The following is a 24,816-nucleotide window of genomic DNA, read 5'->3' as shown; positions in this document are numbered from 1 at the left end:
GTGAAGCGGTGCCATGTTCGCATCCGGGATCTGAACCGGCGAACCCCGGGCTGCCGTGAAGTGGAACATGCGCACTTAACCGCTGCTCCACCGGGCTGGCCCCATCCTTCCTCTTAACTTCTGAAAGTGTTGTAATTTGCTTTTACATTTGATTCTTCTGTTTACCATCTGCACGATGCATGTTCTCCAGCCTCTTTACTCCCACCTGTGTCTTTACAGTTAACGAGAGAACGCTAAAGCAGCACAGAGCTGGCTCCTGCTTCTTTATCTACTCAGGCAAATCCCTGCCTTTTCGTTGGAGTGTTTAGTCTTTCATATTTCACGTAATCACTGACCTGGTTTAAGTGTGTCACCTTGCTGTTTATCCCATCTGTTCTTACTCCTCTTCTACCTTTTAGTTACAAATACTTTTTAGTATTCCATTTTACTTCCTCTACTAGCTTTTTAAAGAGTTTCCTTAAAGCTCTAATTCTTTTAAATTATTCTCTTATTACTTTCTCTAGGTATTACAATATTTGCCTTTATCAGTCTACTTACATTAATATTTCTCAGCTCCCCAACAGAAATAAAATAATGTGACAACAGGCCAGGTAAGTGCATCCACTGCTGCCCTCTCCGCTCCTGCTGTCATACATTTCACTTCCAAATGTGTGCAACCTCCGCCTTAGAATGGCACTACCTCTGCTACACAGAGCCTTTTGTCTTCTAAGCAATTTAAAGAAAACAACAGTCTTTCTTATTTACCGTTCCTGGCACTTTTCTTTCATTCCCGAAGGTTGATTCTTCCTCTGGTAGCCTTAGTATAAATCTGCTGATAAATCCTATCAACTTCTGTTTACCTGAAAATGTTTTCTTTCACAACTATTCTTTGAAGGATACTTTTACTGGATGTAGCACTCTGAGTTGACAACGTTTTTTTTTCTTTCAGCACAATAAAAATATCACTCCATCATCTCAGGTGAGAAGTAGCCAATCTTTTGCAATGTTGTTTGCATACAGGTATTACTTTTCTCTGCAGCTTTTAACATTTTCTCCTTATTCCTGGTTTTCAACACTGAACTATGATGTACTCAGGTGTGGTATTTGTCTTCACCCAGCCTGGGGCTTGCTGAGTTTCTTGGACCTGTGGTTGTTTTCCACCAAATTTGAAATACATGACCATTTTTTCTTCAAAATATTTTTTTCTACCAGGTTTTCTCTCTCTTTTCTGGGACTCCAATTACACACCAGACAGTTTGTTGCTGTCCTACAACCTGTTTTTCAGACTGAGTAATTTCTATGCTCGGTCTTCAGTTTCAGTGACCCCGTCCTCTATTGCACCCAATCGGCTGTTAAGTTCACCCATGAATTGTCCACCTCACGTCTGATCACCTCAAAACCACCACCACTCCTCCAATTCTTTGTCTCCAGCTGCTTCCATAAACCCTGAACCCTAGCCTCCTGCCGCTTCTGTGGTGCTCCGCCTGGGTGCTGGCTCCTGTGACGAAGCTGGGAAATAGTCCCCAGTCAGAGAACTGGGTAAATGCAGAATTCGCCCACCCATCATAATGGAGAGGATTAGTAATAATTATCTATAGATGTTTACAGAAAAATTAAAAAAGTTTTCTAGATCTCAAAAACCACCAAAAACAAAACCAAAGGACAAAATACAAGGTTGAAAAAATATTCACAATATATGTGAATAACTACATACGAAAAAATATTCACTTAAAGAAAAGTAAATTAAAATAGTAAAAAATAAATTAAAAGCAACCATTTTGCATATCAAATTATTAATATTAAAAAATAATCTGTAATAGCTGGCATTGGTAGGAGTGTAGGAAATGAGTGCTCAGACACTCCTGGGTGCAATTCAGAAAGAGGGATGAAAAGCCTTAAAAATGATTATGTATTTTGATCTAGCAATTCTGTACCCAGAAATCTATCCTGAAGAAATCAAATGTGCAAAGATCTAGCTATGAAAATGTTTGCCGAACCACCGTGTATAATCAAAATGTGAAAATGACATAAATATTAAAGAATAAGCAAATCTGAACAAAAAATGATACAATTCTATCATGAAATACAACGCAGCCACTTGAAATAATGTTAGAGGGTAATATTTAATGACAGAAAAATAGTCAGAATTTGATGGGGAAAAGGAGTTGATAAATTAGTATAATCAGTGGAAAAATGTGTATTAAAGTGAAAGGCTATAAGATCTTTTTTATTTTCTTTTATTGTGGTAACATACATATATAACAAAATTTGCCGTTTTTAAGTGTATGATTCAGTGACATTAATTACATTCACAGTATTGTGCACCCATCACCACTTATCTCTTCCCCAAACTTTTTAACCACCTCAAACAGAAACTTAGTACCCAGTAAGCAATAACATCTCTCTTCCCTTAGCCTCTAGTAACCTCTAATCTAAATCTGCCTATTCTAGGGACCTCACATAAGTGGAATCATACAGTATTTGTCCTTTTGTGTGTGGCTTCTTTCACTAGCACAATGTCCTACAGGTGCACCCATGTTGTGGCATGTGTCAGAACTTCCTTCCTTTTTGTTTTAAGATTGGCAGCTAACAACTATTGCCAATCTTCTTTTTTCTGCTTTATCTCCCCAAAGCCCTTCACCCCGTACACAGTTGTATCTTAGTTACAGGTCCTTCTAGTTGTGGCAGTGGGATGCCTCCTCAACGTGGCCTGATGAGCGGTGCCATGTCCGCGCCCAGGATCCGAACCAGCAAAACCCTGGGCCACCGCAGTGGAGCACAAGAACTTAACTGCTCGGCCGCGGGGCCTGCCCCCAGTACTTCCTTCCTTTTTAAGGCTGAATAATATTCCACTGTGGATGGACCCCATTTTGTTTATCTACTCATCTGTGGATGGACAACGGGTTGTTTCCACCTTTTGGCTACTGTGAATGACGCTGCCATGAACATGGGTGTGCAAATACATCTGTTGAGTCCCTGCTTTCGGTTTCTTTGGGCACAACCTAGGATTGGAATTGCTGGATTGTATAGTAATTCTATGTTTAACTTTTAGAGGAAACACCAAACTGTTTTCCACAGTAACTGCATCATTTTACATTCCCACCAGCAATGCATGAGGGTTCCAATTTCTTCACATCTTTGCTAACACTTATTTTCCAACTTTTAGATAACAGTTGTCCTAAGGGGTATGAGGTGGTATCTCACTATAGTTTTGATCTGCATTTCCCTAATGACTAATGATGCTGAACATCTTTTCATGTGCTAATTGGCCATTAACATATCTTCTTTGGAGAAATGTCTACTCAAACTCTCCCCATTTTTGAACTGGGCTGCGTTTTTGTTCTTGACTGGCAGGAGTTCTTTATATATTCCGGACAGTAATCCCCTATCACATATAGGATTTACAAATATTTCTCCCATTCTGTGGGTTGTCTTTTCACACTCTTGGATGGTGTCCTTAAATGCACAAAAGTTTCAAATTTTGATGAAGTTTAATTTATCTATTTTTTTCTTTTATTGCCTGTGCTTTTGATATCATATCTGAGAAATCACTGCCAAATCCAATGTCATGATGATTTTCCTTTATGTTTTCTTCTAAGAGTTTTATGGTTTTAGCTCTCAAGTTTAGATCTTTCATCCATCTTGAGTGAATTTTTGTATATAGTGTCTGGTAAGGGTCCACCTTTGTTCTTTTGCAGGTGGAGATCCAGATTTCCCAGCACTAGTTATTTGTCGAAAAGACTGTCCTTTCCCCATTGAATGGTCTTGGCACCCTTGTCAAGAATCACTTGCTGTATGGGAGGGTGTATTTCTGGGCTCTCTATTCCATCTCGTGGTGTCCATGTCTGTCTTTATGCCAGTGCCACACTGTTGTGAATCCTGGAGCTTGTGGTAGGTCCTGAAGTCAGGGATCGTGAGTTCTCCGGCTTCGTTCTTCCTTTTCAAGATTGTTTTGGCTGTTCAGGGTCCCTTGAGATTCCATACGAATTTTAGGATGGGATTTTCTATTTCTGTAAAAGACGACATTGAGATTCTGGTAGGGAGTGCACTGAATTCAGAGGCTGCTCTGGGTGGCACTGACATTTTAACAATAGCAAGTCTTCCAGCCCATCAAACGAGGCGTCTTTCCATTTATTTACATCTTCTTTCCTTTCTTTCAGCAATGTTTTGTAGTTTCAGTAGACAATCATTTCACCTCCTTGGTTAAGTTTATTCCTAAGTATTTTACTCTTTTTAATGCTATTGTAAATGGAACTGTTGTCTTAATTTCCTTTTTGGAAAGTTCATCACAGTGTGATTTCTGTACCAAGTTTGTATCTTACAACTTTCCTGAAGGCATTTATTAGTTCTAACAATTTTTTTGAGGATTCTCTACGGTTTTCTACATATAAGATCACGTTGTCTGTGAACAGAGATCATTTTACTTCTTCCTTTCCAATTTGGATGCCTTCTATTTCCCTTTTTGCCTAATTGCTCCAGGTAGAAGACAGGAGCAGGAAAGTAGAGAGTGAAGGGACCTAAAAGCCTCTGTGTGGCACACCCCTGACGAGGTGCTTTGTCTACTGTCAGGCACAGTGGACCCAGTGTCACCAGCATTTTCTACAAGTAAAGCAGTAACCAAGCAAGGTGAACTAGTTACTCCCAGACAACCAGGTGGATGTTTGATGGCCCCTGGTTCATCTCTAGGAAAAATTTCTACACAAAACAAGACTGTGATTCTGAGCAGTGAGCGTACCTTAGGATCCACGAGGGCCCCTGCCTTGAGGAGGTACTTCACCGCGTCTAAATGGTTGTTTTCTGCCGCCTCCATCAGTGGGGTCCTCTGGTCTTCTGAGCAGGTGTCAATATTTGCTCCCGCCTAGGGAGACAAGGGACAGTTGAGGCGTGTGGAGCTGCTGCTGCAGCCGACACCCAGTGAGGAAGTGTTCGCGGGCTTCAGACACTCGGAAAGACCTCACGAGCTACGTCCAATTGTCTCTGTCGACCAGCTATGTCCGAGTCTTCCAAAACTGAATTCAAAGACATGATCATTCTATTACTATCAAAGCTTTAGTTCAAGAAGAGCATTTTCTATTTCTAAATTAATTTGATAGGAAATGTTTACACCACATTAGTGACAACACCTTTAGAAACAAGAAAGAAGGTGATAACCTTCTAGACAAGGCAAAAAAGGGGTGCAATGGGGGCCCCTCAGCAGGGCCAGCCCAGAGGCAGGCAGAGACCCGGCCTGCAGGGACCGCAGGACACCCTGGCTCAGTAGCCCGAGTGGCCTCTGTCTCCAGCTATTTTCATGTTTGCCAAAATAAACAGAACAAAAACTAATTTCTAGTGGTACGTATTTTGGAGCAATCTTTAGTTTTCCCAGTAGAGTGTGTACTTGAAACACGGGCGAGCTAGCAGGCTTACATGGGTAAACTTCTGTCTGTTTAAAATGTCAGAAGTCCCAACTTGAACACGGGTTGTGTGCTAAAAGCAAACCAGCTGTCTGGCAGTTGAAATCTTTCCCCATAGGGGAGAAAACGTCTGACTTCTTAGACTGACGTCCAAAGAGCTAATATTTAGTTTATAAAAGAAATATTTACTATGGAATATCGGAAAACAGTACTGTTTTCACTATTTGCAATTAAGAAATAAAAGTAACACAATTAAGTAAGAAAGCTTTAAAGAGAGAGAGAATGGTGCACATGGAAACCTGGGATCAGAGGGTCCAGGGAGCTCTGAGGAGACGCAACGATTTCAGAGTTGCCTCCTCAACTCACAGGGCACAGCCACTGGGCCAGAGCTGTAGTCAGAGGTCAAATGGGCTGGAGCCTTAAGGCAGAAAATGGGGGCAGGGGATGCAACGTCGACTCTTAACACACAAAACTCAAAGCCAAGGTCAGTGGCCCAATATGAGGGCAAAGCCAAGCCAGGATTCCACAGCAGCCAATCTTAACAAATGAAAACACCACTCGAGATAGGGTGCAAAGTGAGGGGTTCACACAGCGCTCATGAGGCCAGTGTGGAGTTGGGCCACACTCAGCCCGGGCTGCACGGAGCAAGACGTATCTTCTGCAGGTGAAGGCCAGGCGCTGCCCACAAACTGGGCACACGCACTTGGCAATGCTCCTCCTTGACCCCTGGGAATCTCAGTCAAAGAACAAAGGCTGCGGGGGGTGGGCAGCTACAGCAGGCTCGAGGACAGTGGCCATAAGCCAACCCAGAGGATAGTCTGGGAGGTGGGGGCAGCACCACGCTGGGCAGCCACTGGACAGGGCCCAGTCTGCAAGGGCGCAGAGCAGAGCCAAAGGATGGGCAGTGCCTGAAGGTCAGGGGTTGGGGGACCAGGCCTTCCCTGAGACTTGGGGTGTAGGTGTGAGGACTGCTTTGGGCGGCCCCACAAGCACACTCAGTGTGTTCGTCTCAACTCAGAGCTCTACACACAAGCACAGAGGCCCGCTGGAGGGACACACAGACAACCCAGGACGGATTCCAGGAGAGCCCCCGAGGAAAGTGGCCATGAGCAGGAAAGCGCAGGGCGTCCCAGAGACAGAGACACCCAATTTCTGAGAACCTGGAGAACAGGGGGAGGTGGAGAAGAGAGTCAAACCAGGAGGCTGCCCCGGGACCAGCGGGATTTCCACCAGAGCATGGAGAGCACAGGGAGACAGGTCTTCAAGGGAAAAGGCCCAGTGCGTCCAGCAGGACGGACCTGACACAGGTCCACGGCGGGAGTGCTGGACACCGAGCAGGCCCCTGGAGAGGTGTGCGGGGTGTGTGCAGCCCACAGCAGGTCCTCGAGCTCCAGGGGGTCAGTGCAGCAGGCATCGCTCTGTCCCTCCCCTCCAGGCTCTGTACTAGAAAATGTGCCTTTTTCTACCAGAAAATGCCTGCCAGGCTCACAGCATGCTGTCGTTCAAAGTGAAGTAGCCGGGACGGAAAGCCCAGACACAGCAGCAAACGCTACCACGCGAAGCCCAGGCAGCGGCTGTCCTGTGCTGCGCCGCAGAGGGAGGCGCAGGATGGGCAGACAGAAGCCCAGCGGCAGGAGAAGTCACAGCAGTAATCTCTGGGGAAGACAAGCCCCGGGCCCAGGACAGACAGCTGCCGTGAGCAACCAGTGGCAGGGACACACAGACCACAGACGACCCAGTGTCGCCGAAGTCTGGGGCTGACCCACCGATGCGGGATGTTCTCCATCTGTGAACAGCACAGCCACTCTGACCACATGGCCAGTGAGCAGTCAAAACGCAGCTGAGTGCCCAAGGAGCACATCCTTCCTTTCCTTTAATTTTGCCATTTGAATTCAAATGGCCCATGTGGCAGGGTCCAGCGCGCTGCAGGAGCCGGTGGCCGAATGAAACAAGAGAGCTGCTTTCAGCAGGCCCTCGGGATGAACACTACACAGGACGAAGCAGCATCACAGCCACCCTCACAGGCGTCCCTGCTGGGAGAGAACTATCACAGACCCAGTGGGCCAAGAGCCAAGAGCGAGTGAGGGTGTGTGGCTGGTGACATCGGAGGCAGTTCCAGTGCTGCCTTGGGGCTGGGGAGAGATCATGAAGCCAGAGCCGGCCCAGTGCAGGGCTGTGAGGGAGACGGCCTGGACACACAAGTCAGCCTCCAGGGAACAGCACCCTGGGCTCAGGGCAGACAAGAAATGCCCCCGCTCCCTCCCTCTCCCTGGGGGGATCCAGGAGAGCTGCTTGGGTTCTGGGGGAAGAAAAAGACACACAACCGCAGGCCCTCACGCTCAGGGCGTTTGCAGCCTGGGTCATCAAATTAAAACATCAGGCTCAGGATCTAATCTGAAGTGGTGCCAGGCCAGTCAGACCTCCAGGCGGTGGACAGACGTCAGTGCAGATCACACAGAATGCCTATGTATATAAAAGGGATTTTTTTTCAAAATATATAACATTGTATTTTGTAATAGTTTAAGACTCACAAGAGGTTGCAAAACAGAACACGGCGCTCCCTCGTTCCCTTCGCCCAGCTTTCTCCATGACAGCATCTTACACAACCACAGCCCGTGGGCAGAAGCAGGAAAGGGACATCGGTGCCACTGACCAGACCACACACCGCACGCGGTTTCCCCAGGGTCTGCACGCACTCATCAGGTTTTTTGGTCTTTGACTGAAAGAAGGTAGACACAAAAGGGTTCACACTGTGTGACTCAAGGAGCATAAAGTTTCAAGGCAGACAAAGCTAAGCCGTACTGTTGGAAGACGCTCACACAGTGGTAAAACGATTCAGAAACGCAGAGATGTGCTTGCCACAATAAAGCCCAGAGAGTGGCTCCCTCTGGGGAAGGTACACACAGTGTTTCTGGGGAGCAAGCAGAACTATGTCCCGACCTGGCAGTAAGGTTTACTACCTTTATAATCATCTGTTAACAGATGTTTACATTTTAAGGACTTCTCTGTATGCATCATACACACACACACACACATTTTAATGTAAAAAAAAAAAAAAAAGCTGAGCCAGCCCTAATGGCCTGGTGGTTAGAGTTCGGCGTGCTCTGCTTCAGCAGCCTAAGTTCAGTTCTCAGGCATGGAACCACACCACTCGTCTGTCAGCACCATGCTGTGGCAGCTGCTCACACAGAAGAACCAGAAGAACTTAAAACTATACATAACTATGTGCTGGGGCTTTGGGGCGAAAGAACGGGAGGAAGACCAGCAGCAGATGTTAGCTTAGGGTGAATCTTCCCCTACAAAAAGAACTCAACAAAAACAAAGAGAAAACAGGTCCTTTCAAAGGAGTGACAAGCTGAGGTCCAAAGGAACACTGAGGTCAGGAGACAGCGGGACTGCCCCTTTCAGGAAGGGAGACAAAACAACTGGCAACCCAGAATTCCAGACTGAGAAAAAGCACGTCCCGAGAAGCCTGCACACCATCTCCAAGAGCCAAGAGCCACCGGGCTGCCACTCCCCTGCTCCCCCACCACAGCCCCACAGCACACAGACACCAGGGGAGCCTTGGGGCTCTGCACACCCCTCCGTCCCCATCTCCTGCCTCGTCTCCGTCCTGCAACAATCCCACAGTGTACTGGACCCTATGGTCCACCCTCAGCAAAAGCAGAAACCACACGCATGCCCTCCTCGACTTCTCAGCGCCAGGAGGAGAACGGGACGTCGCTGGAGTCCGGCCGCACCACAGTCCTCTCAATACTGTTCTCCCGAGCCCCTCAGAACACCAGCTCCCCAAGGTCACTTCCTCCAACACTGCCTCATGTCCATACCAATGATCCCGCCAGCCAGTCTCCTGACCTCCTCCCTCAATGAGCTTGTCCTCTGTCTGGTCAGTCATCCTCGCCACGGTCACTACTGAGAACAGATGCCCGTGTGCTCAGTCTGAGCACTCCCCATCTGCTATCTCCAAATCCTTTTAGCTTCTCCCCTGAACTTGCGCCTGCAGGCCTCTGTGGGCCTCCCCACCAAAACCGCTCAAAGTCTTCTCATGCCAACACTCTCCCTCCCTCAGCCTCCAGGACCCTCTTGCAATCGCCTCGGAAGCTCGCTCCATGAGGATCTCATCAGTCTCCAGCCTGTAAGGAATGTTTGCATGTTAGAACCACAGTGACCTCTGGGGGCAAGAAAGAGAAGTATGTAACTTGCAAGAGAATAACGAGAAAAGAAACAAGACAATTAAAACAAAAATCAACCCAAAAGGAGACAACAAAAGGGAGTGAAAAAGAAATATTTGTCTTAAAAGGCTGGGAATCAAAACCATAATATAAGACATGAGAAATTCAAATGTCAGAAATTACAGTAAGTATTAACTAGACTAAAGGTTCCTATTAAAATACCAAGACTGTCAGACTGAGCTTTTTAAAATCTAGCTATGCACTGTTTAAAAGAGGTATGTCCAAAACGAAGGGTCTTCAGGCTAAGCGGAAGCTGGGAAGGATCAGACAAGTACACTTTCGGATATTAGAAATCTACACCAATACATGTATCTACTACAAAATACAAATGCAAAAGTGGGCTCCAAATTTAAATCTCATTGCATCCTACTCTGTCAACACAGCTGCTTCCTCTTCCAGCAAAGGTGAGAACAAAAGGATGAAGAAAATATTCCAGGCAGACAGTGACTCGATGGCAGCAGTTGTGACACAAAATGGGAGACAGAGAGGAGTTGGGGGAAAGAAGGGCTGGGAACAGGAGATGGTCAGCCATTTCCACTCCATGGCGCCAACAGAGGCACACGCAGTGACAGCTGCACACATGTGTCCACACAGCAATGTCTGGGCCCAACAAAGAGCCGTCCCTGCAGACCCCCAACAGTGAAGACCAGCCGTTGACAAGGCCCTCCAACCTAGAACCTACTGCCAGCACTTTAGTCCTTCACTTTAAACAGAAACAAACAGGAATCATCAAGCATTTGTGGAAATCTTTAAATAAGAAAGACCAAAACAAACAGAGCAGCATAAAACTTCAAAACTGCTGTGGGTAACATTTTCAGAGAAACAAGGGAATAACAAGAGACTATAGAAAAGGAACTCTCAGGAGGAAGAAAGGGCTTGGTTTCAAAATGTGGCAGCACAGACTGAAAATCCCCCAGAGGAGCGGGCAGGGCAACCTGAGAACACTACCTAGAACACAGAACGGAAAGATGAAGAGACGAGACATGGCAGAGAGAAGCAGGAGCCCAGAGCGCCAGGCCCACAGGCACGACGTCTGAACAGCAGGTACCCAGGGAGAGCTGGGCAGATGGACAGGAAGACGGCATCCAGGCAACCAGACGAGAAAGCCCCCCGACATCGAGGGATGGGGTGTCTACGCTGAAAGGCAGCCACGTGCCCTGGGGGTTAAAAAAGACCATGATGCACAGAGACGAACTGTCAGACCAGCAGGTCAAAGAAGTTTCCTGAGGTCTCCAAGATCAAGAATGGACCACACGCGAAGGATCAGACTTAAAGTGTGGCCTCCAGGACACGCGGGCCCCGTGAACACAGGCGTCAGGGACGTCCCAAAGAGTGCTGGTGGAGCGAGCACAAGCCAGGGCTTTCCAGGGGGCACAGGGCACCTCATGTGTGAAACGGAGACAAGCCTCCCACTCTGCTCAGAGGGTAAGAGGAATGAGCAGGGTGCAGACTCCCCTCAGCCAACAGAAGCACAAGACAGCCACGAATGCTGCACGTCTCAGCTCAGAAACCACTGACGTGGTCGTCAGCAGGGCAAATTCTCACCGCTGACTTAAACGCAAAGGTGACGCAATCAACGAGGAGCGGGGAGAGGGAAGTGTGCGCCTGGGCTAGGCCCTTCCACACGAGGAAATCAGTAACGACACCAGCAGTGGAAACCACCTATCGGGAAACGCTGCCTCAGCAGCATGTTATGTTCCAACAGTGGGAAAGGCCAGAGGGCCTGCCGAGGGCAAGGCAGCAGGCACCAGGATGTGCCAGGACGGCAGGGACAGGTATGCTGGTTTCCACTGAAGCCTCTGAGCAGTGTTCAACTCTTTAGCTCTCAGAAATACAAATTTTGAGCTATTTTACACTGATGAAGACACGAGAGAGCAGGTGGAGCTCTGTGGAGAGGGGCGCTGCCCGACCTGAATCAGCATGTGGCAGATGTCCACGTGGCCGGCCTCTGCCGCGGCGTGCAGTGGGGAGCGCTTGTTCTGGTGCTCCATCTTGAAGTTGGGGTCGATGCCATCAACTGTGAACAAACAGTTTTACCAGTTATTTCAGAGGCAGCCACTGATTCCCACCACTGCAGGATGGTTAGAAAGGCTGACAAGAGACAGACATGGACAACCAACTTGAACCAACAGCCAACGCTGGAGCCGTGAAGGATCATCACACACCATCCTGTGTCCAGTGGATGAACCAAGCCCCAATTTCGCCAGTAAGATTCAAAAGGAAGCATCCTCGTGTCACGTGGATTCAGTAGGTAAGGCTGTTGTCGGAAATCACCTAACAACACAAACGCTTCCCTTCTCTGGTCTAACTCGGGACTCTAGTCATTTCTCTGGGGCTCCCTCTGTGTTTTCATGCGTCCTGGTCACAGCCTCCTGAGGCCCTGAGTGTTGGGTGGAGGGACCACTGTGCACGCCGACCTCAGAGGACAGAGGCTCCGAGGGAGCAGGTGCCTCCAGGGCATGGCCCTAAGAGAAGCACGGCTTGGGAGAGAGGCTCTCAGCAGGCTTGACGGGGACACTCAGCCAAGTATCCAGCCCTGGAGCAGCCGGCCAACCTCAGCACCACCCAGAGTCTATGCGGAAAATGAGGAAAATCACCATTCTGGTCAATATTAAATAAAACTTTTCTTTTTTTTTTTTTTTTTTTTAGCACAAACCGTTAAGCTTCTTTCTTGACTTACTGCCAAGTAAAGGGGTTTTTAATCACCCTTTCCAACCCAGAGAAATCAAGCCTAGAGCTGTGAACTCGGAATGAAATTACTACCCTTTCTTCAGCACAAGATGAAGCTGGGAAGATCTGACGAGCACATGTTTGGATATCGGAAATCTACACCAAGTGGTTTATCTACTATAAAATACAAATACAAAAGTGGGCTCCAAATTTAAGTGTAATTTAACTGCATCCTACTCTGTTCACACAGTCGCTTCTTCTAGAGACACCTGCATCCACATCATCATATAGCACAACAGGCCCCAGCTCATTAATTTTGATTTTCTTTGAATTTACATTTTTTCTTAATTTAATAATCATGTACGTAATTTCTTTTTAAAAAAAATGAGAAATTCATAGAGAATATTTCTACTACCACAAATAACTGAATATGAACATCATAAATAGGTTGAACACCACTGGGCAACCTATTTACACAGATCACAGAAATTAGAGACAGATAAACAGAGAAAATGAGACGGATCTCACAAGCAAAGAGTGACCAACCAACACCTGCTCCTGGGGGCCACACAGGCTGGCAGGGACCCCATGGAAGCGACAGCCCACTTACCCAGCATGAGGAGCACCTTCTGCAGCTCCCCTTGCCTGGCGGAGAAGTACAGCTGCTTCGGGTGGAAGCGAAGCTTCTTGGGTCTGCGGGGAAAGCACAGCACAGCTGTGGCCAGCAGGCTCCCCTCACCCTGGATCCAGGCCCACCCGCAGCCACACACACACACACACTCACACACACACATACTCACACACACACACACACGCACGCAGGCTGGCAGGGCCTGGATGACGGCCACCTGCCAATTTGTCAAGGTCAAGGGCACCAACGTCCCCCAGGCTTGAAGCATCCCACAGGAAAAACAACAAAGATGAGGAACTGTCTTCTTCATCCACAACAGGAGAACGGCTCCTGAGGCTCCAGTATACTGTGACGACACAACCAACTCGGGGCACAGAGCGAACCACTTCCCTGTAGTGAGGGCAAGGGAGGCCCCGAGGTGTCAAGGCAGCACAACTACAGTCAGCTGCCCCCACCCCTTCAGTAGCACAGAGTCTGGGCCTGGTGAGCAGCACAGGGGACAGAAGAGTCAATGTAAGAACAGGGCCAGAGACGAGGCTGTAGACTGACAGAGAAAACACTACAGAGAACTCAGAAATGTGTCCCAACACTAGAACTTCCAGCAAAGCAAAAGAGCAACATGGCGCACAATCCTGAGGGAGGGGACACATGGCCTGGCCCGAGGCCTGATGCGCTGGGCTGCTCGGCGTCCCTGAGGGGGCCGTGGTGTCCCTGGCAAGAGGACACCTGCCTGCTCATGGGTCAGGGACACTGGGCCCTGCCTCCCACAGAACCACCAGTCGGGCTGCAGGATTTGGGAGATGGTGGGTAAACCTGTGGGGCCACTTGGTCCAAGCCTTCCTTTCACAGATGAGGGACTGGCCGAGCTGCATCTGTCCTAATGCCCTGAGGTCAATGCCATGGTCAGCAGTATCGGGGGGATGTTTGTCCTCACTGATGACTTCAAAGAGGTCACCTTTTGTCCACTATAATGGACAATAACTTGCAATAACTTTCCAAAATAATATAAAAATACATGAATCGTCCTGATGAACAATGTTAATGAAAAGGATGAAAAATGCTACAGCGATCTCCTGGGATGCCTGGCGCCCTGGAGGGAGACCCCACACCCTTGACAGGGTGCAGGCACCTAGGAAGCAAGACCTTGGCAAGTACTGGAAGCCATGGGGGACAGAAGGACACACACATAAACGACCCAGCAGTTGGCTTATACAGGTATGGAGAGAGCACAGGAGGAAAAGAAATGTGTGGAAGGGAAGAGGCCCGGTATGGAGACGCAAACGAGCCGGAGCCCTGAGCCAGGTCTGAACACGCAGGCCAGTGCTTACTTTTCCGAGTCCAGAGCAATGAGGGCGCTCTCCAGGGTCTCCTTCCCTGGTCCCTGGGAAAGGCCAGGGGCTGGCCTCACCAGCCCGGCTGGCCCCACGTGCTCGAAGCCCTCAGGCACCGGGGGAGCCGTGCTCTGCGGCTGGTCATCCTCTGAGAGCAGTGGTCCAGCAGTGCTTCAGGAGGAGGAAAGAAACGAAACGAAGGGTTTTAGAGACATGAGAAACCTCCCTTCGTGTGGGACCAATGAGAACAAACCATGACTCATTTGGAGCCGTCTTCTGAGAGGGAGAGGACTGAGCTCTCACTTATCAAAGAGTCCGGATTCAGAATCAAATTCCCAGAATACTGACATTCAAAACATGGGCAGCTTCTCCAGGACTTCTGGGCCACGTGCTCAAATTTGCTTTTGTGAATTTCAAAATCAGGTTAAATCAGGTTAAATCTATCAATAAGTCCGCTGCCCTTCCCAACAGAAGGAAATCCATCGGAATTCTGATTCAAAGTGCATTAAATTTATACATTAATATGATTAAGATACAGTAATATGAAGGAACAGACACCCTTCCAATATTCAATTCTGCTATGCCTACTGCTCAAGTCTGACTTTCAGTGAAGTTTTACAGTTTTCTTTATATTAGTGTGATAAGCGTTAATTGTTTTTTCCTGGTAGTTGTGGGTTTTGTTGCTGTTTTGAAAGGCTCTCTTTCATCATTTCATTTTCTAGCTGCATACTTCTGGTAGGGCACAAGGCAAGTGACTTCCGATATCTCTGCATTATCTGATCTCTTACTGACTCCTTTTAGCTCTACAAGTTTTTCAGCTATTTCTACCAAATTCTTTTAGGAAGAAAATTATGTTTCCAATGTGAATCCTTTTCTTTTAGGTCACTTTTTCAGCTAGTGCCTTCAAAACCTAATGCAGTAATAGCAAACTGTAGCAGCTCACGCTAATGTTTCATATTATACATGTATGCACATAGATGTATAGATGTATATGGACACATACATGGAGTTACAAGTGTGTACAGACAGATACAACTTGTTTAGATGTATACAGACATGTTCACAGGAGTCCAAGTTGCAGACAAACAGCTCCCTATGGGAGCACTGTGCCACTGACAGAAAATACTGTAATGCCACATCAATTAGGGTCCGGTGACATGGCTCAAAAACAGGCAAAAGCAAACTGCTGCAGAAAGCGGCCTCTGCACAAACGGCAACGAGTGTGTGAATTTCAGCGCGTCTTAAGCGTCAGAAATCACAGTGAGCCCAAGTCAGCAGGGAGACTTTTGGATGAAACAGCAGCAATCAACAACAATTAAACAGCCACATCCTCAGGGGAATGATGTGAGGCTCAGCAGGACACCGTACCTGCCCGTGGTGGTGTCAGCTCTGCCCTCTGCCACGGCGCTCTTCTCCTGCCCTGGGGCCAGCGTCACGGTGGAGGTCGTGTCTGCTTTCGCGATCGTCACCTCTTTGGCCTTGGAGGTCTCCTCCCCACAGTGGGGACAATAGCTGGCATTATTGACTCGAGAGGCACAGTCTTTGTGGAAACGATGTGAGATGCTGCTCTCAGGCTGACATTCCATAAAATTACCCTAAAAATGGGAAGAGAAGAAATCACTTTTTAAAATTTGGGCTAATATGCAGAAAAGTAAACCAGGCACATCAGTGAGCATGGATGGGGGTGGGAGGCCAGAGGCCAGTCAGGGTCTCGGTTGCCAGCCAGCTGAGGAGAAGACCACCGCCCTACATCTGCGTGGACTTTACAAAGTGCGTACATGTCTCCCTGTCTCAGACAGAGAAGGTAAAGCAGGGAGAGGTTACCTGACTGCCCCCCACACCCCGTGCCCCAAGGAGGCCGAGGCCTCACTCCTCATCTGTCCTAACCAGGGGAGAGGCTGTACAGAAGACCAGGTCCCAAGGAGGACCCAGGGAGGACAGACAGAAAACAGAATCTCAGAACAGAGCATGGGAGGAAGGCGCTGTCAACAGTGCTCTGCAGAGGACACCAAACATCCCTGTGGCCTTTCAGGCAAACCCCTGATGACATGAGGAAAGAACCCTCACTGGCAGAAAGGGAAGCTCGAGAGTGTGAGAAGCCCTGAGATCAGCACATTCTCGCAGGAAGCCAGAGGCCAACGGACAGAGAGCAGCAGCTTCCCCCTTCTTTAGCAGAGGTAAAAAAAGGATGTTCAAGACGGGGGAGGGCACACAGGTGTGAAATCCAAGGAGACATCCCTGGAGAAGGTCTGGACCGAGGTGGGTGCCTGAGCTGCAGGCCAAGTGAACTGCAGGGTCCCACAGGGAAGGTGCCCTAGGCCCCGGTGGGCACAGGTAAGCGTGGAATGAAGTAACTGATGAAGAAAATCCGAGAAGGAGCAGATGAGGGTGAAGCAGAGGCAAGGTGCACCCTGCCCAGCAGAGGTCGCTGTGTTTTCAGACACAGTGAGCAGCAGGAAGGGAAGCGAGGGTGCTGCCTCACATGCCCCAGTTGTCCCTGGTAGGGCTTGTGCAGAGCTAGAAACCTCCAGGTGGGCCCCAGACTTCAGAGCTGCTGGGACGTGTCTGCCACGCTTGCTGGCCAGCAGAGGGAGTGAGCACAGATGAACAGATGGTGTGCCTCGCCGAGGACACGAAGGTTGGCTGGGCTAGCTGGGCACTTACCGCCGTGCAGAAGTAGCCGCAGCCGGGACAGCACTGGTGCTTCACCATCCGGCCCCGGTGGTCTTCACACAGTACCAAGAGTGGTGCCTTGCTGGACGGGCGCATCAGCTCATGCTTGACCACGCTGTTTGTGCACCTGCCCAGCTGCAATCAGATAAGACCAGGGTCAGCGACAGAGCCGTGGGCAGGGAGCTCAGCAAGTGTGAGTCCAAGGCAGACTTCAAGTGCCTGTGTAGGGTCGGGAATGTAAAGAGGGAAGGCAGAGCACCATCCTCTGCACGTCCACTGAAAGAGGACAGGGTGACAGGGTAGCCACGCCTGCACAATGTTAGAGGAGCAAGTGGTTAACCTCGCAAAACAAGGAGAACCTAAGAATCCTAGGCAAGCTGGGTTCTGGGCTGGGTACTGAAGAACATGGAGATATGCCAGGCAGGACAACCCAGGCTGGACAGAAAGGATGTCACAGACCAGCAGTGGGGAACACACAGTGAATCCATGGAACCGCAAGTGGTCGGGGCAGCCAGAGCAAAATGCCAGTGAGGTCAACTACACAAAGACTTGACAGGTAGCCACACAGACAACGGGCCTGGGATTCGTCCCTACACCTGTCAGGTAGCCCAGGTGTGTTTCCGACAGCAGCCCACCTCAGGCCTCAGACAATGAGCCTCCCTTCCTTTTTTTTTTTTGTTTTTTTTTGGTTTGTTTGTTTGTTTTTTGAGGAAGATTAGCCCTCAGCTAACTACTGCCAGTCCTCCTCTTTTTGCTGAGGAAGCCTGGCCCTGAGCTAACATCCATGCCCATCTTCCTCTACTTTTTTATATGTGGGACGCCTACCACAGCATGGCTGCCAAGCAGTGCCACGTCCGCACCCGGGATCCAAACCAGTGAACCCCGGGCCGCCGAGAAGCAGAACGTGCAAATTTAACCGCTGCGCCACCGGGCCAGCCCCCGAGCCTCCCTTCCTGCTCAGCAACTGCACAGCTGATGCAGCCCTCCCCCTAACCAAGCACAGCGGATGCAGAGGGTCAGTGAGCACTAAGGGACAGAGCTGTGGCCAGCACACCCCAGTCCCATCTTCCTCACCCAACTCCTGCTCGAGGATTGCACTCTCCAGAAAAGTGCTTGCACAGGAGAAGCTAAGACGAAAGACAGAAACTAGTGCAAACAAGCCAATGTGAGAAGAACTCCGAGGAGCACAGAGATGGGGCAGAGGGAGAAGAGCATGCGAGGAACACTGTCGCTGATGCCCTTAGAGAAACAGACCTCATGACAGCTCTGAAATTGGGACAGGAAGCTATCAGGAAGACACACTCAGGGAACAAAAACAAACTCTCAGAAATTAGAAATAAGGTAGAATAAATGAAAATTTCCAAAGAAATGCTGGAAAATAGAGGGAATTTTCAAAGTAAAGCAAAAAGTCAAAAATATGGAAAACAGAGAAGAGATAAGAAAACTGGAGGCTCCATCAAGGAGATCTAAAATAAAGAAAAAAGGAAGAGGAGCAAATGATGAAAGAACTAAAGTGATATTTCCAGAAGTGAAGGATATGCACGTCTGTGCTCCTGAGATGAGCACCAGCAACCCAGAACAACCAAACACGTGTCCCAGGAGACATCAGGCCCAGGACGTGGGCGAAGACAGGTCCCAGCAGACATCAGGCCCAGGACACGGGCGAAAACAGGTCCCAACAGACACCAGGCCCAGGACATGGGCGAGGACGGGACTAAAAGTCCCCAGAGAGGACAACGCAGGCCCATGCAGTAAAACCAAAACAGAAGAGGGATCTCAACATTCAAAAGGAACAAGTCTAACCCAGAGTGCTTTACTGGCCAGAGCGTCAGCTAAACGAGATGAAACATTTTCAAAATACAAAGTCTCAGACATTTATCTCCCCAGCAGCCTTTCTTAAGAAGCTACTGAAGGTTATACAGCATCAAGATGAAAAAGTATGTGACCCAGAGAGACTCACTGTGTCTGAAAACACCTACAAAATAAGCAACCTCTCAGTTTGGGACTGAATCTGTAGTAGGTAGAAAGAAAACAAAAAATGAGAAATCAGGTAATTATTAACTCTGAGGAGAACAAAAAGTTGTTCAGGAAAGGAAATGTAATCCAAGAACACTGCTGTTCGGCCATGAACACTTCTGTAGCATGTTATGAAAACCGCAAACAGCTGTTTTAACCAAAAACAATGAGGGCCCATAGCCTGCAGACAGGGCAATGAGGAGGGGAACAAAAACGGAAAGTGTCTCCTGCACAGGAAGAAACCAACAACAACATCTCAAAGCAGGAAGCCAACAAATAAGAGAAGGAAGCAGATTATTTAAAGTACGGAGAAAAATATCATAAAGAAAAACTAAAAGAGGTCAGAGAAACTGCCTCCGGGGAGGGGCTGGGAAAGCCAGAGAGAAGAGCTGGTGTGAGCACCACCAGGAATTCTGAGGCTGGCAGGAGGCCAACCTGCTATCTCTGCTATCTGTCAGTATCAGAGACAGCTACGGCTGCACAAGTAGGGGTGAGATGCTGCTAAACACCCACCAACGAACAGGACAGCCCCCCTACCCCATCCTGTCCCCAAGAATCACTTGGTCCAAAATATCAGCAGTACTGTGGTCAAGAAGTCCTGCACAGAAGGAGTCTGAACCTGCTGCCAAGAGACAAAACAGTCAACAGAAGCAGACTCACAGGTGACCAGACGTTGTACTATCGGGGGGATGTTACAAAGTCAAATAGAAATGCTAGAAATAAAAAAATACGGCAATTGACAAATGCCTTTGATCGGCTCCTAAGTATACTCAACAGGGAAGAAGAAAGAAATTACTGAATTTGAAAAAAGGTCGATAGAAACAATCTAAACCTAAAATAGAGGGAAAAAAAGCAGAACATCCACAACATCAAAGGACCTAACACATGTGTGAGTGCAGCCCCAGAAGGAGAAGGAAGGACAGGCTGAAGAGCAAAGAGCCACCATGTGAGAACTAACTTTCTAGGAAGAACGAGATCTCAGATCAAAATCCAAGAAGCTCAGAGAAACCCAAAGAGGATAAATACTAAAAGAGAAAAAAGAAAACCGAAAAACGGCCACATCGAAGCCCAAAGACAAACAGAGAATCTTGGAGCCAGACCAAGAAAAACTCACATCATTTGCAGAGAAACAAAGACAAGAACAACAGCCAATTTCGCACTAGAAACTACAGAAACACCACCAGAGCGACATCTTCAAGTGCTGAGAATTCTAGACCCACAAAATTATCTTTCAAAAACGAAGGCAAAACAAGGACTTTTTCTAACAAAAGCTGAGAGAATTCATTCTTAGCAGACTTTTGCTATGGGAAAATAAATATATAAATAATAATGGAAGGGTCTTCAGGCACAAGGAATGTGATACCAGAGGGAAGTCTGGACCTAAACCAACAATAAAGCTCTCTGAGTACGGTCTAAATGAATGTGAAGAAAAGACTACTGTTATGTTTCGTAAGTCTAAAGGATAACTGACCATTTAAAGCAAAAACAGCAGCAATGTACTGTGGGGTTTCAGCATACACAAAATCAAAACGCATGACAAAAGATCCTTACACTATATGTTAAGGGGTATAATATCAATTGAAGTAGACTGTGATAAATTAAAGATGTATATTGCAAACCCAGTGCTGCCACTAAAAACATCAGAAAAAGATGTAAATAATAAAGCCAATAGTGGAATAAATTGGAATCACAAAAATTCAATCCCAAAGGCAGAACATGAAGAAAAAGGAGTGACAAATGGCATAAATCTTAACACTATTCAAATGTTAGATTGCAATGCAGCTATATCAATAATTACACTAAATGGAAGTGATCTAAACACAGCAATTAAAAAAGAGAATGTCAGATCATGTAAGAGAGTAGAACCCAGCCATGTGCTGTCTCCAGAAACTCCTGTGAGCATGAAGACAGAGGCAGGTTAAACCAAGGGTGGGATCAGAGCCACGAGACAGCACTCACAGGACAGTGAGGCAGCCATCTCAGCATCAGACAAATGGATCTCACAACAAGGAGTGTCATGGGGACGTGCAGGGAAACTGCATAAGACTACAGGAGCCAGTTCCCTGAGAGGACGTGCGAGTGCACCTAACGACAGAGGCTCAAAGCACACGGGTCTGACCTGAGAGATCTGAAAGGAGAGACCCACGACTGGGACTGAGGAGTCAACACTCTTCCCTCAGTGGCAGACAGGACAAGAGAAAGGCACCACAAGACCTCAACAGCAGGCTCTTGACCGTCTTGGTGGTCACAGGACTGACTATGCATTTGTCAAAACTCAGAAGTACACCCAAAAAAGGTGACTTTTACTGTGTGAGAATTGTGCCTCAATAAAGCTGACTGGAAAAGAAAACAAAAAGACAAGGGAGCTTGTTTCTCAAAGGGTTGCTACCAGCTAAAGATGAGACCGACTGAACATCAAAAGACAAGTATTCTTGGGAAAATAGCAGCGGCCTAAGAATTTCTGGAATCCCACATAAAACAGACAGAGCAACCAGTCAGCAAAACCAAAACCCACAAACAACATTTACAATAAAACCAAGTGACCACAGACCTAAGATGCAAGTGGGTGGAGGCAACCCTGAGATGTGCGTGACACGGGTGTCTCTGGGTGGGAGGAGAAGGAAGACCGACAGCGTCTCATGGACCCAAGGACAGGAGGGCATCAAAATACCAAGAGGTCCTCACTGGGCACCCAGCAGGAGGGAATGAGAAGAGCAGGCGAGCTGGGAGAGGGGTGCCCTTCTCAATCCAAGGGAGTCATGGGGCTGCCTGCGAGCTGGGGTCCAGGATTGCCTTCTGGTCGGGGCACAAGGACACCAGGGAAAAGCTGCTAAAACTAAACCAAAATTGAACAGAACAGGGACAAGAGAATGAAGAAAACAGAGCCCAGCGGTTTTCAAACTCTTTGGTTTCAGGGTTCTTTTACATTCTTAAAAAGTATTTAGTGTCCCAAACAGCTTTTGTTCAAGTGGGGTATATCTATTGATATTTACCATATTGGAAATTTTTAAACTTTTAAATATTAATTTATTTAAAAATAGTAAACAGTCATGCATCACTTAACAACAGGGAAACGTTCTGAGAGATGCGCCATTAGGTTATTTCGTCGTTGTGTGAACATCACAGAGTGCACTTACACAACCTAGATGGCAGAGCCCACTGCACACCTAGGCTCTATGGGACTAATCTCATGGGACCACCATTGTATATATATCATCCTTGACTGAAACATCATTATGCAGCAAGTGACTGTAAACCTATCACATGTTAAGGTAAAGAACATACTTTAATAAAAAAATTATTTTCCAAAACAAATAATATGTATAAGAAGAGTGGCATTGTTTTAGATTGTCTACAAAACTCTTTAATATCTGGTTTAACAAGATGGCTGGATTCTTATCTCTGCTTTGGCATTCAGAGCAGATAACTGGACATTCTTCCCTGACCCTACATCAAAACTCTACAAGTGATAGCTGAAACAGACTCATTGCAATGTGAAATCCAAAGCCAGTGTCCACAAAGTTTTAGTACTGTTACATTAAAACCCACTGGCAGGCCTTGCACTTTGAATGATTCTGTAATACTGTGGAAATTGTTAATTCCATGAGTGATACAGATCTTCTAAATGCACAAAATGCCACTGTCCACTTTGTGAAAGAATAAGTGAGGAGGAGCCTCACTTTTTAGTACCATTATGAAAATAGTTTTGACCTTGCAGACCCCAGGAAAGAGTTCAAAATGAAGAGGGTCCCATGGGCCAAAGCTGGGGTGATCTGAGCTTCAATAATAATAATAACACCAAGAATTAAAATCCATCAAATATGTTTAAATACATGAGTTCATAATGTTATTTTAAAAGAAAGAATTGGTCAACCTCAAAGGATGACAGAGAATAAACTCATGATCTGAAAGACTGGGAAATGAAGAGAGAGGCTCAAACTTTCACCCTGTCTTTCCTCTAAATGTGCCAACTGGCAAAGGAAACAGCAATGAGATGACATGTCTCTTTATGAAGCCATTCCAACTAATAAATGAACAACAAATGACAGGATATCACCACTCTGAAACCTCCAATGAATTAATAAATACGGGCATTAAGAATCAACAGCTGAGGGGCTGGCCCCGTGGCCGAGTGGTTAAGTTCGCACGCTCTGATGCAGGCGGCCCAGTGTTTCGTTGGTTCGAGTCCTGGGCGCGGACATGGCACTGCTCGTCGGACCACGCTGAGGCAGCGTCCCACATGCCACAACTGGAGGAACCCACAATGAAGAATGTACAACTATGTATCGGGGGGCTTTGGGGAGAAAAAGGAAATAATAAAACCTTTAAAAAAAAAAAAAAAAAAAGAATCAACAGCTGATAACATCAGAAAAAGAGAGACAACCAGATAATAGTGCTTCTTGTCTCAGGCTAAACTCCCCACAAGTCTAGCAAAGGGATGGACCTGAGTCTGGCCCAGCCTCTGTACCCAGCTGCAACGTGCAGAAGCACTGAGGAGCATGCTGTGTGCACTGTGAATGTGGGACCCACAGACTCGGATGACAAGGCCAAAGGCCCAGGTTGCTCCACAGATAAACTGAAAGGAAGCAAAAGGGAGGAGCTGTGTGTAAAGTAGAAAACAGAGGGCAACAGGGTCTCAGGACACATGTGTGGATGCTGAATCGTGTGGATGGAGTGAGCAAGACAGGAGGCAGGACTGGGGTGGTGGGACCAGGTCCACTTTCTGATCTTGGTGGTAGCTACCAGACTGCTCGCCCTGGACAGACTCATTAGGCCACCTTGGATTGTTTTCTGGATCTATGCTTCATTTTACAACAAAAAAGTTTGTAACACATTGAATACAAAAAAGACCGTGAGTTCCTAAGAGATGCTGGGGGTGGGAGGCAAGATCAATTGAGCCCACTGCTTGCCACAGGAAGCTGCTAGGGCACCAACTCCTTATTTTGGAAGTGAAAAAAAGATCAGAAAGTAGCTATTTATTCTCTCTGTCTACTATGAAGTGTATTTCTGGGGCACCAAATAGCCCCAGCAGATGTGGGAAAGTTCTTCTGTGCCAAAGAATTCCAGCTAGCAACTGTAGAAGGAACAACAAAACAGTAAAATCACCATTTTGCAACTTCTAATGAGATGATGGATTCAGGCAGTGGTGACTGACGACAGTAACACCACCAAGTGAAGGCTGGTGAGGCGCTGACGAAGAAGGCACAGGCAGCGGCCAGAGAGAGCCCCGCTCATCTTAGCATTGTTCCTGATGGGGTGCATGGTGAGCTCACTGCACCCCCTCACTGCACCCAGAGCATTCTTGCCAAAATTAAATCAAAATAAAACTAAAATCTTAAGTACCTGAATCTACTCAAGTCTTCAGACATAACTTCCAGGCTACAGGAACGGAAGGGATAACTTAACACAAGAGAGCCATCAGACACACCCAGAGCCTGGGGCAGCGTACAGCCGGTTCCCTCAACAGCCGACAGCACGGGGACCGGAGGACGGCTGAGAGAGAGCTCTGGGCTAAAAGAGACGAAGAGACTCGAGACACTGCAATTAATACAGCAAGTGGAACATTGTTGATTCAATTAGAGAAAAATGTGGTAAAGAGACATTTTTTCCACGGACATGTGACTATCGACTAGGCATTACACAGTAATGGCAAATTGCTGCTCTTTTTATTACATGAGAAAAGGTTCTCTTTTCTCTTCAGATAGATACGTACTGGGATATTTAGTGGGAAAATGGGGTTTGGTTTAAAATGCTAGCTCACAACCAAGAGAGGACAAGAGGGAGGAACCGAAATGTTGGTAAAGGCAGAGACAGAGTAATAGGTTCAGAAGGATGAGTGCACTTTTTCAACATGAAAAGTTCTTTTTTAAAAAACGGTGGACAGGGTCTGT

The 24,816-nt window shown here is 47.4% G+C and overlaps 1 protein-coding gene across 25 annotated transcripts in view; it reads right to left on the bottom strand.

The window, feature by feature from the left end:
* The window catches only part of EHMT1 (euchromatic histone lysine methyltransferase 1), a 198,176-nt gene that overhangs the window by 32,050 nt on the left and 141,310 nt on the right, over positions 1 to 24,816 (bottom strand). For 23 of the 25 annotated variants that reach the window (XM_023629512.2, XM_070250534.1, XM_070250533.1 and 20 more), the window contains 6 exons: positions 16,901 to 17,044; positions 15,605 to 15,831; positions 14,234 to 14,407; positions 12,885 to 12,967; positions 11,515 to 11,621; positions 4,715 to 4,837 (listed from right to left, as the gene is read on the bottom strand). In XM_023629512.2, the coding sequence (XP_023485280.2) occupies positions 4,715 to 4,837; positions 11,515 to 11,621; positions 12,885 to 12,967; positions 14,234 to 14,407; positions 15,605 to 15,831; positions 16,901 to 17,044 (858 nt within the window). Of the gene's footprint in view, positions 1 to 4,714; positions 4,838 to 4,885; positions 4,989 to 7,903; positions 8,092 to 11,514; positions 11,622 to 12,884; positions 12,968 to 14,233; positions 14,408 to 15,604; positions 15,832 to 16,900; positions 17,045 to 24,816 lie in introns of those variants that run through there. The other 2 variants (XR_011432335.1, XM_070250553.1) reach the window with 2 other exon arrangements.

This window comes from Equus caballus, chromosome 25 (genome assembly GCF_041296265.1).
Source record: "Equus caballus isolate H_3958 breed thoroughbred chromosome 25, TB-T2T, whole genome shotgun sequence".
NCBI lineage: Eukaryota > Metazoa > Chordata > Mammalia > Perissodactyla > Equidae > Equus > Equus caballus.
Note: the sequence above shows the minus strand (reverse complement) of the source record. Positions and strands in the feature narration are given on the sequence as shown.